General features: G+C 32.9%; 1 protein-coding gene across 2 annotated transcripts in view; it reads left to right on the plus strand.

The window, feature by feature from the left end:
• CFAP69 (cilia and flagella associated protein 69) overlaps positions 1-19,522 on the plus strand; it is a 61,149-nt gene that overhangs the window by 15,606 nt on the left and 26,021 nt on the right. For both annotated transcript variants that reach the window (XM_037507505.2, XM_054692317.1), the window contains exons 5-13: positions 587-663; positions 3,520-3,618; positions 6,959-7,108; positions 7,209-7,386; positions 8,817-8,940; positions 11,727-11,775; positions 11,869-11,990; positions 15,566-15,782; positions 18,234-18,398. In XM_037507505.2, coding sequence (XP_037363402.1) covers positions 587-663; positions 3,520-3,618; positions 6,959-7,108; positions 7,209-7,386; positions 8,817-8,940; positions 11,727-11,775; positions 11,869-11,990; positions 15,566-15,782; positions 18,234-18,398 — 1,181 coding nt within the window. The remainder of the gene's footprint in view (positions 1-586; positions 664-3,519; positions 3,619-6,958; positions 7,109-7,208; positions 7,387-8,816; positions 8,941-11,726; positions 11,776-11,868; positions 11,991-15,565; positions 15,783-18,233; positions 18,399-19,522) is intronic.

The raw sequence follows: 19,522 nt of genomic DNA on the forward strand, positions 1-19,522 counted from the left end.
ATTATTTGTGAAATGTAATTCTAATATAATTAATACTTAGCTGGAATTCCTTAGTCTCCCAGAAAGTATATGTTATTGTTTTTTGGTAACTGATTCAGTTAATAAGGAAAGTGGCATTGATCTTTAATACAAATAGACTATTGATTTATGAACTAGAGTTACAAAAATTTCAGGAAAAGCCTTTGAACGGATTTTAGGTTGAAACCAAGCTTAGATATATGATTTGCATCAAATTATCTAATGTCTTCCACAGATATTTTTTATTGTGCTATGAATATACACTATTATTTTGCCCTTAGAGAGAAAGCGAATTAAGGTTTTGTTTTTTATGCAGTGTTGTAAAATAGTTTTCTTAGCCCATGCCTTTATATCCATCTCTCTTCATTTTTATAAATCTATTTTCTTTTCTTTTTGGTCAACTAATTAGAAACACAAAACTTCTCTCCAGAGTTGTCAATATCCCAGGGCTAGAGAATAGGATACTACCCTCACTTTATTCTTAGAAAGGAAAATTTTCCCTTTGTAAATAATGCTTCAATTAAAGACTTATTAGACATAATTTATATATTTTACATTCTTATTGAAGCCTGCCATTTTTGAAAAAGAAAGCATTGGATGAAATAACATATACTGAAGATACAGCTAATTCAATTGCACTTCTGGGTAAGTTAAGATTTCCTTAAAATAAATAAGTAAATAAATAAATAAATAAAGATTTCCTTAAAATAGAGGGGTTTAACAAATGACAGATCATACTGACAAGAAGGAACTCTTCTCTCTCACTAAATTTCACTAAGAATATGCCCCTAAATTTAGGGTTTAATTTTTTGGTTGGGAATTAATCATAGCATGCTTGATGAGAAACTTTATATTGTTTTCCACTCAGGTGTCTCATTATACTAACAAGATTCTTTGTTTTTTATTTATAAGGTCTGACAGATAATTCTTTGTGCTTATTTGTCCAGTTATTATTTAGTTTGATGAAATATTTTACATATTTATAAGTCATAAGTATGTGTCCCTCTCAGTATCACAAAAATGTTTTCAACTGAAGTCTAGTAATTACTAGAATCTAATTAAGCTAGTCATTGAGAACCAAATTGTTTATTAAATAATCTAAATATTAAAATAACATCATAAATTGTAGAATATTAAGAAGTCTAGCATAATATGTGTGTGTGGGTGCCTGTGTTTATAAAAATATGAAAAAGTATCATAAAAGAACAGATGCTTGTGTTTGGGTTATTACTTGATTTCCTAGAGAAAGAAAACAATAACTTCCTAGAAAATGAGATGAATTAAACACTAGTTCCTTGAAGCAGTCCTTGAGATATGACAGCATGTTCCCAAAACAAATCCTATATTAGTTATACTCTGATTAATTTAGGTCTTTATTTATAAAGGAGAAATAGTTGAGCAATTATTTAATAATTGACCCAACATAGGAAAAATGAGCATTTGTTCCCAGCATTATACTCTATACTGAAAGATGTTAGAAATCCAACTGGAATGAGTACAAAACTTTTTTTTAATACAGACGCTAACTCTTTATATCAAAGTAAGTTTCCAAGTCTTTAACTGTGACTATTTTGGGAGGAATAAGTATAGCTAGAATAGGTAAGGTGTTAATGAAATTAGAATGAATATGGAAGTTAAATAAATGACCTAAGAGCAAATAGGCTGAAAACTAATTGGAAAACTAATTCTATGAATCTCTTTCATCAATGGGAAGCTAGCTCCAAAGAAAACAGTAGTATTGACAGATTAAAAGTATAAATTTGGTTGATAAAATTTTTAACGATGACATGCCTCTGTTGCCCTTTATTTATTTTTTGCCCTTTTAAATTTTTGAATGTTTTCTTAAAGAGTGTCAGCATACATTTATATAATAAATATGTGACCTATTTCTTACTGTTTGCTCTTCATTGAATGACTGCCTATCTCTGCACGGTACTGTCTCATTTGAGGAAGTATGAACTCTTAGCTTAAAATGAGCTCCCATCACTGATTACTGACTGTAAATACTGCTGTACTGTCCTTATTTTTTTAATTACTGGAAACATGAATTTAAACTAATTATTTATAGTATAAATGTTGAGCAAAGGCTATTCATTTTTATTTATAACTTCCAGTATATTACTTTTTCTTCTAAATAATAGATATTTCTTTTTTAAAGACTTATTTTATTTATTTATGCATAGAAGAACTGGGGTGCAGGGCAGAGATGTGATGGGGTGAGAGGATTCACCAGAGTCAGAGTGGGGAGCAGAACAGGTGGGGATCTATTGAGGGGAGCAGTGGGCGAGACAGGAGAGGTCTGTTAAGTCATGGGAATTAGTTCCTTGGCTTGGATGGAACTTAAGCCCCAGTGGCTGGCAATAGGTTGGTAGCCCTAAGACTTAACTCCTGAATCACCAGGGAGGCCCTAAATGATAGATATTTCTGACTCAAGAACAGGGTTCTGGAAATGGATCAGGGAAGCAGTTGGTACTCTGTCCTGAGATTATGAAACACAAACTGTGGAAAAAATGATCTAAAATTACAGAAGTTAAAAGGGTGCAGAAGGAGATGAGATACTATAGAATTTCCTATAAATCTGAACATTTTGGCTAGTTTTGTTAGAAAAGTTTAATTGGTCCTGTTTTAGTCATTTTTTAAAAACAATGATTTTTCAGCTTCAAAGGAAGGGTGCCAAAATTAAAATTAAGAGAATAATCTTGATGCTGAATATATATATATATTTCCAGCAACTCACAGATAATTTTCAGGTTCTCTGGGGATTATATTTGCAAGGACTTCACTAGGGCAAATGCCACCCAATCGAAATAAGGCTGAAGATCATTCAAAAGTAGTTTAGTTATGACTACAAAGGAACCTCCTTTGTCTTCCATCACTGCTCAGATAACTTGCACACAAAAAAACTATTACCTGTAGGGCACAGATTACCTAGAAAATCACTGTCTTTCAATCTGTCAGCAAATTGAACAAACTTGGAATTTCCCCAAGAAAAGGCAAAAAATTACACAGACTCTAACTAGGGAGAAAAATGCTAACCCATATCTTGCCAAAATAATAATAATAATAATTTAATGGATGCCAGGCACTTTACTCATATTAATTCAGTCACTCCGCCTACCATTCTTAAATGTAGTAACTGTTGTTATACCCATTTTATAGATGAGAAAACTAAGACATAAGTTTACACAAGTAGGAAGTGACAGAGCCAGGATGTAGTCTCAGATAGTCTGGTTCCAGCATTTATACTGTTAATCAACATTTTTTTCTTTCTGGGAAAGACTGAGTTGACTGAGAGGCCAAGTATTGTAAAGGTATAACTGGTGTGTTCTGTGAATATGTGTGTTTATGGGTGTGTGCATTTGTGTATGTGTATAAAATTACACAGCCCATTTGACTCTCTGATTAAATTTTTAATAATCATATTACTAACACTTTATGCTTCAATTTGTAAATAAACTTATGACAGCATTATTAAATAACATTCATGTATCTTTCTGGCAGGTAATTTAATGAAAATACCAAATTCTGAATTGAGGATACAAATTTGTAAGTGTATTGTGGATTTTTATCATGCAGAACCACCAAAGAAGCATATTACAGGTGAAGTTTTCTGTGGTCTTTCAGTAATATCTAATGTCTTCATAAAATAGAATAACCCATCTCATTTCTCCTTGAAAGATACAGTGGAATTATAAATGCAACACTTCAAAAACAATGCTTTTTTGTAGTATTAGGCTTTTTATTCATTTCAAACAAAAATGTATATATGTACTTTTTCAACTTAAGATTTACATGATGTTTTTATTCTGATGCTAAATATTTTTAAGAGATTTTAAAGTCACACCCAAATTAGTTTAATTGCAATTATTACTATTAGTTAATATTACTTAGTAATGTTGATATAGTCATTGTTTTTCTAACATTTTATAATTATTTATGACATCTGTCCCACCCATTAGTTGTTAAATTCCTAGTGCTAATAATAGTCCCCATCATGCTTGGAAAGATTTCTGCATGTATTGCAAAGGAATCTTATTAATAAAATTAATCACATTGAAATGTGTGATACATGTGTGGAAGACATGTTATTTAGGACATACTTCTTACCTAAATAGTTTCTGTAATTTATAATAGTTTCTGTAATTTATAGTTTCTTTAATTTATAATCAGGAAGGGAGAGAAAGTCTAACATTTTAAAAGTTTTATGTTCCTTAAGAGAGGTGGATAAGACACTGTGGTAGAAAAGAAAGATTATAACTAGGGAAAAATGAAAAGGCATGGAATTCAGAAATGTTTAAAGAGATTACTAAAATGTCAAGTCTGAATTATTGATAATGTCAACAGTTGCAAGTGTTTGAAATATAATAGACATTGGATACTAAAAGTAAACACCAGAAATAGCAGTTTGGAATTCATCCAAATAGAGATGAAAATTGAAGTTATTGAAATGGTTAGATTTATCAAGAGAGAAAGTATATATAAAATGAGGGACCAAGAAAGCCATCACAGAGATTGCCCAGTTGATGGAAATTGCCCAGTTGAGGTCTGGAATAAAAATGATTCAAAGAAATTGGCAGTGAAGGGAGATTCAAAGAGGTGGAAGAAAATTTAAAGACTGTGGTGCATTGAGTGTTAACGAGTGAAATGTTTGATGCAGGAAAATATGAGATGGTCTCAGTGTCAAATACCATAGAGGCTTCTGTAATTGAGGAAATGAAAAGATCAAGTTAATGTGCTAACTGAAAAGTTGTAGTTAAACTTTGGTAGATCAATTACCGTGAAGTGGCCCTGGTACTTAGAAGGATTGTGAGAATAGAGGAGGTGGAAGGGAGGGAGTAGAGTCAGTGAATAGAGGCTAATGTTTTAAGATCAGATGGAAAAAAAAAAAAAAGAAAGAAGATGGAGAACAGCTCACTTGATAGCAAGCTCAAAGAAAGATATTTAGATTTTTTTTAAATATTTATTTATTTATTTATACAAGCACTGGGTACAGTCAGAAGCACAGGAGGGTGAGAGAATTCACCATAGCCAGAGCAGGGAACAGAGCAGGCAGACTGACGAAATACACTGCTGAGGGGAGAGCAGCAGGTGTGGCAGGAGAGGTCTGTGCGCCATGTGGGACCCTCGCCCCGAGGCCGGGGATCGAACTGGCACTGCAGAGGTTCAGGCAGCTTCGCAACCCAGTGCTCAACCACTGCGCCACCAAGGGAGGCCCGATATTTAGATTTTGTTGTCATTTCTCAGATAAGGAAAAATTAAGTTTGTAGCCAAAGGAACAAGAAGCTAGTTAGTGGGAAATACAAGGGTAAAATTTCTGAAAAAAGTAGAAGAGAATGGAATTTAGAGCACAACTGTGGGGTTAATCCTGGTAAGATACAGGCATTCTTTTTTAAGATAGAAAGGGAGACAAATGCTACATAATGTAAGACCATGGAGTTAAGATGCAGAGGAATGAGTTTTCCCTTAATTTGATCAAGCTCTGAAAATGAGGAGCCTGAGGCAATGTCCTCATTAACTGTCACATAGTTAATTTCAAGTGATGGGTATGGCTGGGCATTCAACTGGGACCACAGCTGAAAAGTTCTCAGTAGAGAAAAAAGTAAGAAATGTAGCCCTGAAGACAATAATCAAATCCATGAGCCTTAATGTTACTACATCCTTCTATAAATGTAAAGTCAACAGGGAAAGATACAGGAATTATAAAGTACATTTTGGTCCAGTCATGCTGTTAAACATCTATTATGCATATAAAATCATGACTTGGTAAATATTTTACAGCACGGGGAAAAGCTTACAATAAAATGTTTAGTGGTTGCAGCAAAATATAAAATTCTGCGTATAGTATATTGTTAAAATTATACATCAAAAATATCAGCAAGCAATATACCAAAATGTTAAAGTTGTAAAGTTGTTATCTCTAAATAGTGAAATTACAATTTATGTTTTCTTCTTTGTACTTTGTAAATGCCTAGATAGGGTAGTTAGGACATGCCATAAAGAACTCATCACAGGAATGAATAGGACCTTGTCTCAAGCCAGGTCTCAAATTCAAAACACTAAGATAAATTGATATACATCTCAGAACTATGTCAAAGTTAAAGAACCCAGTTGGTCTCAAAAATGAGTAAGTCAGGAAGTTAGATTAAATGATATCACTGAGAGAAAATAGCCATATCTCAGGTGTGCAAGAATGCTCTGGAATTTAATCTCTCACATTGAATGTAGTCGGGCAGGCTATAGCTGTATCAAAAGGAGAGGTAGTGTTTCTCATGGGTGATAAAATAGAAGGAAATTTTTATAAAACATGTCTCCAGGAATCAAGCTTCCCTAAAATACTTTTACAGTCACTGGTATATATTAGAACAGCATTACATATTCATTTAGTATTTCATTGCCTTAGTATTTCATCACATACTTGCTGCCCCTTGAAAGCACTAAGTAATTACTGACAATAGTGAAAACTTTCAGTATTTGCATTCATGCCAGTTTCCATCATTGAAAGACATATCTACTCACAAACAAGGTGCATTATTCTTTTTAAACTGTAAGATATGCCCCCCAAAATTTGTGGTCCTATTTCAAATGATACACCAGACATCAGCAAACTATAAACCCAGGTCAAAATTGGCCTACTGTAAAAAAGTTTTAGTGGAACATAGCTATGCTCATTTCTTTATGTATTTTCTATGTCTGCTTTCATGCAATGGTACCAGAGTTGAGTAATTGAGACCAAAACCTCACAATCTACAAAGTCTAAGATATTTATTACCTGGTCTTTTATACAAAAAGTCAGCCTATCCCTGTGCTACACCATTTTAAAATACCGTATACTTTAAAAAACTTTCATTGTTACTGCTGTTGTAAATTACTCATTCCTTTGTTTTAATGTAAATTATTATGACTGAAATACTGTACATATTTATTAACTTAATGTCATTAGGTTACCACCAAGCTAGTTCCTCATATAAGATACAAATGGCTGAAGTTGGAGGATTAGCAAAAACAATGGTCCAGTCATTGGCCTTGCTTGAAAATCAACTTGTTGAGAAACTTTGGGTACTTAAAGCTCTGCAACATCTCTCAACTTCTGGTTTGTATATTATTAAATCTGAACAGTTTTATTTTTTACTATTTTTGTTACTATCTGACAATGTCAAGAGTATACAATATAAATAATTTTCAAATTTCAGAAGTTAATTGTACTTTAATGATGAAAGCACAAGCAGCCAGTGGAATCTGTGCTCACCTCAATGACCCAGATCCCTCTGGACAGCTCCTGTTTCGTTCATCAGAAATACTGTGGAACTTACTGGAAAAGTCTTCAAAGGAAGAAATCATACAACAACTCAGTAACTTGGAATGTTTGCTGTAAGTATATGTGATTAGATACAAATAGACTTTAGCTTAAAATGATAGCTAGTGACATAACTAACATCTTTATTTGAATTTGTATTCATTTGTGCTTTTGATTCATGGAATGGCTATGTTTCAGAACATCTTTTTTTGTGCCATGATAGAAAAATGCATCTACACAATAATACCATTTTTTTCCCTATGTGGGAGGCTTTTAAAGTAGCTTGTTAACAAGATTAAATTGTGTCTTTGAATAGAAGTAAAATCAGGCATTTAAAAGAACTATTTCATGTATTCCTTCAATATACTTGCTGATTTGCAGATAGTATAGTAGCCATTAGCAATAAAACATGAGTGAGCCTTTTAGTTACTATTCATTTATTGTCTACTCTGTGCCAACATCAGTACTCAGCTGTATAAATACAACTGGAAATAATGCAGGCGTAGTCTCTACTTTCATAAAATTTGCATTATATTAGGAGAGATGGACAAGTAAATAAGGCAACTACAGGAGACCACATTAAATGTTATGAGATTTTTTTTTCAAGGTGCTACATGTTCTCCAGAAGAGGGTGAATCATACATTTTTGTTTGCAAGTGACTAAACGCTGAACCTAACTGATTTAAGCCATACAGAAAATTTATAGGCTCATGGAACTACAAAGTTAAGAATAAAACAGTTTCAGGCACAGCTACAGCCAAGACTCAGCAAATATCAGACTATCTCTCTGCACTGTCTTCTTTGGTGTTGACTTTATTTTAAAGGTTCATGTGATGAGACCTAAGTTCACATCATCTCAACCCAAATCAAGCAGAAGACTTGCTGTTCTTAAAAGTAAACTTCAAATTAAATCCCTGTTGGCCCTGAGTGGTCTAGTGTTGGCCATGTGCCTATTTCAAAGTGAATTACTAGTCACAGAGAACAAAAGCTCAGGGGGAGCTGAAGATCCCTTCACAAGATCAAATGTGGAAGAAAGACAAGTTTGAATAGAATTTAGCCAAATCAAAAAACTGAAAGACATTCAATATTGTGAGAGCAGAAAATACAGGGTAGCATAGTGAGAGATGAATCTAATAATGTTAGTGAAGGACTACAACATGAAAGGCTTAATACGTTTTGGTAAGGAGTTGGAGAACTTTATTCTAAAAACAAAGAAAAGTCTTTATGAATATAGTAATTTTAAGAAGGAAAGTGATATGATTGAATCTTTATTTTAGATTAGTCACTTTGATCACAATGTATAGATTGGGTTGGTGGATATTTAATATGATACAAGGTGAATTTGGAGGCAATCAGGAATTTCCAGATTCCAAATGGAAATATGGGAAAAATTGGAAATACATCGAAATGAATAGTATAATATAAAAAGGGAGATTTTGTTGAAATACACTTAAGTTGTATTTATGTAGAAATATGGTTTTAAAGGTACAATTTTACTTTCTAGGGCTTTGAAGGAAGTATTTAGAAATCTGATTATAAAAGGTTTTAGTCATTACGATCGTCAGCTTAGAAACGATATATTAGTGATCACTACAATTATTGCTCAAAACCCCGGAGCACCAATGATTGTAAGTATTAATCAAATTACATTAATTTTAATTGTGAAAATTGTGGATATGGGGAGAGTCATAAACTATATTATAACTTTTATGCACTTTATCCTAATGTCAAGTTCTGTTATAGTGTCACAGTGGTCCCCGGTATACTTGTTACGTCACTCATTCTTTACATTCCTTTAGAAGCTTGAGATCCTCCTTGTAGTTTATCATTTACTCATTTTTGATGTATTTCTTTGTTTCCTGATGATTTAGGTTTCTATCTGGTATCATTTATCTTTGCTCTGAAAACCTTCTTTGCCATTTCCTGTGATTCAGATCTGTTTACTGTTGGCAACAAATTCTATTAGTTTCTTTTATGTGAAAATATCTTTAATTTTCCTTAATTCTTGAGATCTGTTTTCACAGGATATATGATTCAAAGTTGATTTTTTTCTTTTATCACTTTGGAGATCTGTCTTATGGTCACCATTGTTTCTAAAGAGAAATATTCAATATTGGGTATATTCAATATTGAGTATAGTATATCAATATTCAATATTGGGCCTAGTATATCAATATTCAATATTGGGCATAGTATATCATTTTGTTATCTCTCTGGTTTTCATGATCTCCACAATATCTTTTGCTTTTAGCACTTTTACTGTGAATTGTCAAGGTATGATTTTCTTTGTATTTATCCTGCTTGAGTTTCATAGAACTTCCTGAATTTGTGAAGTCATATCTTTTACTAAATTTGGAGAATTTTTGGCCTTTGTTTTTCAAGTATTTTTCAGCCCCATTTTCTTTTTCCTCTTCTTCTGGAACTCTGATGACATGTGTGCATGTAGATACTCTCCCACAGATTTGTGAGTCTATGTTCACCGTTTTTTTAATCACTTTTCTCTCTATTCTTCAGATTAGATATTTTGTATTGGTCTACATATTAAATTCACTGCCCTTTGTTTCAGTCATCTCCATTCTGTTATTAATCCCATCCAGTACATTTCTGTTTCAGATGTTATGTTTTTCAATTTTAGAATTTCCTTTTGGCTCCTCTGTATAGTTTCTACTTTTCTGCTGAGAGTTTTTGTCTTTCCATTTAAGATGAGTATCTTCACTGTGGTTTCTTGCTTACTCCTCTGAAAAGTAATTATTTGCTTTTTGTATTATTAGGTAATTAGTTTGCCTAGACTCATCCTTATAGTAAATGGCAGCTTGATTTTCAGTTCTTTCAGTCTTACCTGGAATGCTTAAGTATTTCTTGGCCTAGCCTGCTGCATTTACTAACCAGAGATTTGGGAAGTTATACACAGTATTTGGTTCTTCAAGCCCCTAAAATCAAAGGTTTCCACTGAGTTTTAGCATTCCCAGAAGGTGCAGGTGAAGGCCTTGTGTCATTCTAAAAACCACTGAAAAGAAAAAAATGGGGGATATTATGCTGTGCCATTTCCTTATTCAAAGTCCTAACTCTATTCCAGTATCTGCTTGGTTTTGGTTACAAGATATTTTTATATTTTGTTCAGAGTTTATAGCTGTTACCTGCAAAAGGATTTCTTAGAGGAGCTACTCAGCAATATTAGAAACTAAGCCTCCTCATATTTTATGATATAAAAGCCATGGTATGATTGACATTCTAGAGTTGAGATCTTTGGCAACAATAATCACATAATTGATAGTTTCTAAGTTATATTTAAAGGCTATTTGGCAGTGAAGTCCCAACCCCTTATCAATAGACATCAATTGATCCCAAAAATAGAGAAGAGGCAAGGAATTCATACTGCACAAATGTGAGAAAATTGAGTCTGGCTACCAAAACTTGAGAGACAAGAATTGGTAGAAGAAATCAGGTATAATCAGGAGTCAGCCAACCTGAGATCATAGGCCACCTCTCTGAACTGGGGGAAAGCAGGGACTTGTTTGGGGGAGTACTAAGTACAGAGGAGAGGCTACAGGTCTTTGCTAGCAAGATTTCAGAGAAATAGATAGAGAATTCTAGGGATTGCATTCATGCCCCTTATTCTTCCAACTTTAGTCTTGACCTACTCTGTCATGGTGTTGGTTGGCATGCTTTTTACTATGTAATGAATAATGTAATATACAAAGTCCAACTAAGATATCTATATCAAGAAGGAGTTCCCACATGCTAAAATGTTTCTAACTTTTGACACTATAATGACAGTGGTTAGGTAGGGATAGTTTGGGGAGAACTTTAAGAAGAAAATCTGTTGGCAATAACAGTGTTACCCTCCCTTTATTTTGCCACTTGAAGGTAAAGATAATGAATAACATAAGTAACCTATAGGTTTAATATATTTTGAGCTCTTACCAAGTTTTAAACAGTATCTTTTTTTTTTTTTGTGAGTGCTAACTGCTAGCTAAACTAAATTAAATCTTAAAATATATTATTTATTATGATTCTACTACAACCTAGTTGAAACTACTATTATCCAAAAAATGTTTCTCTGCTACAGTTGGATATCTCTTATTTTGCCTGCCTAACATGTAGTTCTCATCTTTCTGGTAATACTATTTATTACATTGAGAAATGATCTCCTCTATCTTATGAAATATTCATTGAATAGTATAGAATTTTTCTTAGAACCTACAGAAGTAAGTTAAAAACTAGACAAATACAGGTTATCTGGCTGTATGCTTTTTTCTGGCTTTTACTCCTTGCTATTATTCATGTTTTTGGAATTCAAATGAGTGACAATAGGGAAATCTGATAAAGATTCTTAAATATTCATAAATATGGGTTATCTGTCTTAATTTTCATCTAGTTAATTCATCCTTTTTTTTTTTTGTATTTATATTAGGAATGTGGCTTTACCAGGGATTTGATATTATTTGCAACATTTATTGAAGGTAAAAACCAAAAAACTTTCAACTTACGATTATCTTGATAAGTCCTATTCATGATTTTAGCTTTTTTGTTTTTTTTTTTTTTCTCCCTCACAGTTAAAAGTCAAAATCCTTTGGTAAAAGGTATTAAACTTTCTAATTGCTATGAAGATTTTGAGTTGAAGAAATTGCTGTTCAATATAATTGTGATCTTATGTAGAGATTTGACTACTGTACAGGTAAAGAATAATTAAAATGAAAACTAAAATCACTTCATTTTGTAGTACAGCTTTTCGTTAAAGTCATATTGCAAATCTTTTATCAGGCATATATTTCTTTGGCCATAGAAAATAGCAATCTTTCATTGGTCAGAATTTTACCTTTCCTTTTGCTTATCTGTTTTTCCTTTCCTTATCTGTTAATAAACATTGGGCTTGCCCAAATCTAAACCATATAAACCAAAGAAAAACAGAAAAACCTTAGCAATTTACTTATATATTTAGATCTCCTGAGTAAGAGGAGATATAAAATGAAAAAAGATCATCTAGGTACATTCCAGCCAAATATTTATCTCTGAACATAGTAATAAGGGATGATTTAATACTGAAGGAAATTGCTAACTTCTGTGCTGCCAATCTCAAACTTTTATGAACATGGTGTTTCCTCCACACAAACCTACCATCTTTTTTTTATTATTCATGAACGTATCTTAATGCTTTATTTCCTATATAGCAGCATGATGTTATACCATGATGAAGAATACTGGAATTTCATTTCTGTCTTTTCATCTACTAGCTATGAGGCCTTGCTAAAATCGCCTAACTTTCTGAAGTTTGTTTCCTACTCTGCAAAAGAATGGTTGTAATATTTTTGCATGGCTGGCAAGGCTGGTGTGAGCTTTGTAACTTATAACATGATACAAAAAACAACTTCATTGGTTTAGTTATTTGCTGCATTAAGTGAAATTTCTTTTTTGTTCTAAGACTCAAGTTCCAATAGGTTACCATGAAAAATAAGTGGAAATTCCTTCTATCAATATCAATGATAATATAAAGGTGATATAGTATATTAGTTAAGGCTTTAATTATGTGGAATCCATTGTTGTCACTTTCTAGCTATATAAACATGAATAGGTGGTTTATTTTTTTCTAAATCCCAGATAGCTCGACTTCAAGATAGGGATAACACCTGCCTTATAGGATTATTATGAGGAGTAAATAAGCTCAGAATTTCCTTCGTAATGACACTTTGAGCACTGTATATACTAAAAAAGGCTAAGAAAAAAATCTTTGCAGTTTTAACTATTATTTACATCAAAAATATATATACTAAGGAATCAAAACAGTGTAGTATTGGCATTAAAGAGTTACAGATTAATGGAACAGAATAGAGAGGCCCCCCAAAAATCCCTGTATTTGTGGGCAATTAATGGCACAGTAGGCAAGAAATAAATATGGGGAAAGGAAAGTCTTTTCAATAAACGGCACTGGGGAGACTGGACTACTATTTTAAACCACACATAAAAATTAACTGAAAATGAATCAAAGACTTGATTACCTGAAGTAATATCTGAAGCCATAAAACTCCTAGAAGAAAACATAAGCAGTAAACTCCTTGACATTGATCTTTTTTTTTAAAGATTTATTTATTTATGCATACAAGAACTGAGGTACAGGCCAGAGGTGCGGGGTGTGAGAGGATTCACCAGAGACAGAGTGGGGAACAGAACAGGCAGACTGACTGAAATACACTGCTGAGGGGAGCAGTAGGCAAGGCAGGAGAGGTCTGCTGCACCATTTGGGTAGCTTCCTGGCTGGCCCGGGATGACCTAATCCTGCAAAGGCTGCAGAAGCTTCACAGTGCTGTGCTTATTAACCCCTTGGGCCACTAGGGAGGCCCTCCTGGACATTGATCTTGATGCTGCTTTTTTTGAGCTTTTTCCAAAGACAAGGGAAACAAAAGCAAAAAATAGACAAATGGGATTATATCAAACTGAAATGCTTCTGCATAGTAAAGGAAATCGACAAAACAAGAAAGATAATCTACTGGCTGGGAGAAGATAACATCTGTCAGAATGGCTATCATTGAAAAAAAAAGAAAAACAAGTATTGGCAAGGATGTACACTATAGGTAGGAATGGGTCTAAAGGACCTAAATGTATTTTCTGAAATTCCAAATAGAAAAACATAAAATATACACTGATAGACAATAATAAGAACTTACACTACAGTTTATAAGCCAATTTTAGTGGATAGCAGAATCAAATGTCACAAAGCCATCAGGCATTTTATTTTTTTTTTTTTTTTTTATAGAGGCATGTTTTTATTTATTTATTTATTATATTTGTTTGTTTTGTTTATACATGCACTGGGTACAGTCAGAAGCGCAGGAGGGTGAGAGAATTCACCAGAGCCAGAGCGGGGAGCAGAGCAGGCAGAAGGGCTGAAGTACACTGCTGAGGGGAGCAGCGGGCCGCAGGAGAGGTCTGCGCACCATGTGGGATCCTCCTCCGGTGGCCGGGGAGCAGCCGGGGATCGAACCGGCGCCGCAGAGGCCGCGGGCAGCTTCGCAACCCAGCGCTCAACCGCTGCGCCACCGGGGAGACCCTCAGGCATTTTATTTATTTATTTTATTTATTTATTCTAGCACTGGGTACAGTCAGAAGCGCAGGAGGGTGAGAGAATTCACCAGAGCCAGAGTGGGGAGCAGAGCAGGCAGACTGACGAAGTACACTGCTGAGGGGAGCAGCGGGCGGCAGGAGATGTCTGCGCGATGTCTGGCAGGAGAGATCCCTCGCCCAGTGGCCAGGGATCGAACTGGTGCAGCCCAGTGCTCAACTGCTGTGCTACCAGGGGAGGCCCTATCAGGCATTTTATAGGAACAGTGGAATCAGCTAATTTTTTGTGTTATATATTTGTTGCCTAGTAATAGTTGTGAATATGTGTATTATTTTCAGGTCACAGAGTATATACAAAAGTAGTTGGTACTCTTAAATCTGTTTTCTTAATTTTAAATTTATTCTTTCCATGTGGACTACTAGAGATTTGAGAAATTCACAGGTGTTATTATGAAAAAAATAGGAAAAATATTCTTTATAGAATAATACCAGATGAAAGGAAAATTGAATACAACATAGCACATGGTTTTACTACCTTGTAAACCATACATATGCATAAATCAGCATCATCTATAATAATTTTAACTTGCTTGTCTTAATAGTTATTCATTTTCATTTTATTTTTATTGAAATCATGGATTCAATACAATTTTTAAATTCTAGGCTTATAATTAAATATGGCTTGTGATTTGAGTCCTATTCACTCAATAGAATATGTATGTATATCTTCTGTTTGGTGTGCTCAAAAATTAGCCAGAGCTGTTTCTTACATAATTGATTTTTACAGTATATGATTAAATTTGTAAAATGTTTTCTTTAAATAAGGGGTGGGAAGAAAGAAATGCCAGCAGTTTTTTGTCCCAAATTTTCTACTCCTGTGATCTTACCATACCCAAAGCTTAATTATACATACGGGCAGCATAGAAAAAACCCAAATACTTATTTTATATAATTATCAGCTAAAAAGTACTTACAGAAAATGGGAATATAACAAACCGTTGTTATTATTAAGTTGCTTTTCTGTTTGCTTGCTTGTTTGTTTTTGTGCTTAAGTTGGTTGGGACCTTTAGGAAGGAAGTATTTTGAAAGGATCATCAATAAAACATCATATTGAAATCTTTTATATAACTTTCTTAGATTAAATAAAATTGTTTGAATTATGTTTCTAACAAAGTGCTTTTTTGCCCTTTCTCATAGTTATTAATTGATGGCAAAGTTACTTTGGCTTTGTTTACCTATGTTAAAAAGCCGGAGAAACAAAAAACAGTTGAATGGTCTGCTGCACAGTATGAAGAATTACAGTTGCATGCAATTGCCACTTTGTCATCAGTGGCTCCTTTGTTAGTAGACGAATACATGTTGTGCCAGGGAAATGCTCGAATTCTTGCATTTCTAGAATGGTGTGATAGTGAAGGTGAGTGGTCCTTCAAGATTTTTGTCAAAATTTTAGTCCACATATTTCAGTTAAACTCTCAATATATGTATAGAAAAAGAAATAAACCAGAGAAAAAAGCATACAAATCTGTCTTCCAGTAATGTTAATATATTTACATATTATTTAAACAGGAAAAACCCTGAGATTTCATTTAAAATAAGACATTAGCAATATAGTAACTATAGCTGATGCATACTTCTCAATAAAAGAATACATATATATAATAAGATTTCAGTATTTGTATTGTTATGCTTATCATTATACTGGGTCCTGGCAACATTTTAAATATTCATTCAACAAATATTTATTGAATACCTAGTAGGTACCAGATACTGTTTTAGCTGCTAAAGATGTTTATATTCAAAATAAATCTCCCTTCTTGGAGTTTAAAATCTAGATCTCTAGCTAGAAGTAAGACTCTACATGAGTCTATCAAATTAGTAGAGTCCCAATCTGTTTGGTTATTTTATTTTAATGTCTACAATTTTTAGAAAGGAATAAGAAATTTTAAAAAAATATTATAAGGAAGCTATTGCATCTTTTCTAGTATTAATTTTGCTCTGGAAATAATTTTGTATGATGCATTTTCATTAAACCAAGAATATTGTCCATGGAGGAAAACATTTCCGCTTATTTTTTTCTCTAGTTTCTAGTATGCTGAGTTGCTAAATTTAGTCTTGTTAAGTTACTATGCATTAAATAAAACAATTATTTTGTCTACATATCATTTATGTTTACGGAAGGTGATAAAATATCATTTGTGTTATAGAAGAGGAAATACTGGCAAGTGAGTGGAAGACAGATAGCTAACAGTTACTGGGTACCCACTATGTGGTAGGCTTTAAACACCTTACAGGTATTACCTCATTTAGTCTTCACAACAAAATGAGAAGTTATAGGTAGAGGTTCTCAGATGGTTAGAACTCAGTCAGAGAGTTAAATACTTTGTTCCTGGCCACACACTAAGTGGCAGAGCCAGGATTTAATGGAGGCAGTCTAGATCCAGAACCCACATTTTTAACCAATACACATAACAGTTTTTTGAACTTTTTTATGTTTTAAACATAAAGCTGCTTTTACAAGAACATCTTAAAAAATAAATTTTCTTCAAAGAAGACAGAAGAACTTGCCTTCCTGTTTATCAAGACATCATGACATCATAGAACAAGCCTAAAATTAGAAGGTTCTTTTTCACTTCTGAATTTATGTTTTACTTTTGTTTTCATGTAAGGTATACAATGCTACTTAATTTAACTTTGTCATAAATGAGTAAATAAAATATATTTTCTATTTGTGAAGCACTATATAACCTTAAGACTACTATCTATTTATTGTGAAATACTTAATACTATTAAGGAAGTTGTTTAAAATAGTTTATTAAGGTTATTTTTTATAATTAGGAGTTAAAAGTTTTTTTACTCCATATATACCTATATTAAACCCAAATCCCTCCCCCAAAACTTTCATTTTTCTTTTGGTTTAAATATTGCAAACAAGAATTAAAATTACATATAAACTATTAAAAAACAAAAACAAAAAAACCAAGACATAATAAAGCTATAGTAAATAAAATTGTGTGGTACTAAGCCAGAAATAGACCAATGGAATGAAACAGACCAATGGAATGGGAAGTTGGCATTCTCAGAGATCAGATTGTCAATCAATCAGATAAGGGTGGTGCTGGGGTATTTGACCCTCCATGTGAAAAATTATTAGATCCTTTCACCTTGTAGAAATAATTTTAAAATGAATCAAAACCCTAAATATGAAAAGGTAAACCTATAAAGTATTAGAAAAAAGCATGAAAAAATATTTTTATAAGGGAGAGATTTTTGAAAGACACAACCTTAAACCATAAAGAAGGCTGATGAATTTAACTAATATAAGACTTTGAGATGTTTGTAGATAAAAACTGACTTCAATAGTAATCTACAAATTGAGAGAAGACATTTACTACCTGGAGACTTATTAGGATTAGAATTGAGGTTCATAATGAACTCCTACATATCAAACACAAAATAAGTAAAGAAGTAGACAAAGTCAGAAAAAAATCTCAGATTAAAAAAAAAATGTTTTTAAATGTTCAACCCCATGTACAATCAGAAATATAATTTGACAATGAAACTTACCATTTCACATTTAACAGATTGTGGAAAAATCTACTAGTTTTATACACTGTAGCCCTATAACCATTTTGGGAAACAATTTAGCAACTTGAATAAAATGTAAGGTGGGTATACTCTATGTGATTCTGGTGTCACATGGGGAAACTCCTCTTTGGGAATAAGAGAACATGAACTAGAGCAAGCGTGATAAAATCATCATCTTAGACTTGCAGTTAGTACAAAAATGTCTGATATTCTGTTTCGTTTATTTGAAATGTTTAATGCTTTAAGTTTCCTAATACAAATTATTAATATTTTCCCACAGATTCCTTCTTTAGTCATGGTAATAGTTTTCATGGGACAGGTGGTCGTGGCAACAAGTTTGCCCAGATGCGTTACAGTTTAAGACTCCTAAGAGCTATGGTCTACCTTGAGGATGACACTATAAACCATGATCTTTGTGAAAAGGGAACAATTCAGCAACTGATAGGTAAAACATAAGATGTTTATGGACTGATGAAAGAATATTTGTAATACTGGAAGTTTTGTTTGATGTGTTTTTCTATAAATGTATTTTATCTTTATACCTGAGAAACTCCTAAATATTTTGATTTTTGTCTCAGATTGTTGCTACACATCAATTTGTCTTTACTGAAATATCATGATCATTCAGGCTTTTAACATTGTTTACCAATTCAGGTACCATTTCATTTAGGATTATTATCTTTTCTTTTAATGAATTATTGTGAATTATTGTTTTGTTGTTTTTACTAATAAGATGACCAGTTTTTTATAAAACTTTTGAAAGTCATCTTAAAAGAGGATAACATTACATTTTCCAGTATATCTGCTATACCAGGACACTGGTATGATGATATATATAGGAATATACAGAGGAGATTCTTTCTGATATGAAATATCCAAAATCCTTGATTTTCAACTTAGAATTCACTATGTTAGTCACCTTATCTCCAAAGTACATATATGTGAGATCAGTGTAAATTCAGAATGCCTTAAAAAAAAGCCTTTTACCTTTTGTTAAAAAAAAATAGTCTTCCAGCTGTAACTCTACCTGATTTTGAAAAGAATTATATTTATTTTCAGTGATTGCCTCATGAGTGATAAAATTTACCAGATAGTAAAATTACAAGTTCTCAAAAACTCCTCTACCTATTAAGTGTCTATTCTTCCATCATTAGTGGAGTGGTGCCCTCTAATAATATTAGTAAGCAAAATAAGGATACTGAAAAGGGGGCTAGGCAGAAACATTCACTTTCTTATTTTAACTATGAAATTATTTTTTTTTAGCTAATATTGGTTTACAACACCGAGTATGGGTTCACATCTCATCAGATGTATGTTATCACACCATGCCCAACATTAATGCACCTATCATCCTCCATCATAGTTCATGGGATCCCTTCCCCTCTTTGTTCTGCACCCCCAGCCTTCCCTTCTGAAACCTCAATTCTGCAGTAAGATTTCAAAGGTTTGTTTTGGTTTGTTTTTTTGGTCTGTTATTTCACCTTCTTTCTTTATACCCTATGTGTGAGTGAAATTATCTAGTATTTGTCTTTTTCTTTCTAATTTATTTCATTTAACATAATCCCTAAT

The sequence above is a fragment of the Talpa occidentalis genome, unplaced genomic scaffold (assembly GCF_014898055.3).
Source record: "Talpa occidentalis isolate TD23 unplaced genomic scaffold, MPIMG_talOcc4v2.1, whole genome shotgun sequence".
NCBI classification, from domain to species: domain Eukaryota; kingdom Metazoa; phylum Chordata; class Mammalia; order Eulipotyphla; family Talpidae; genus Talpa; species Talpa occidentalis.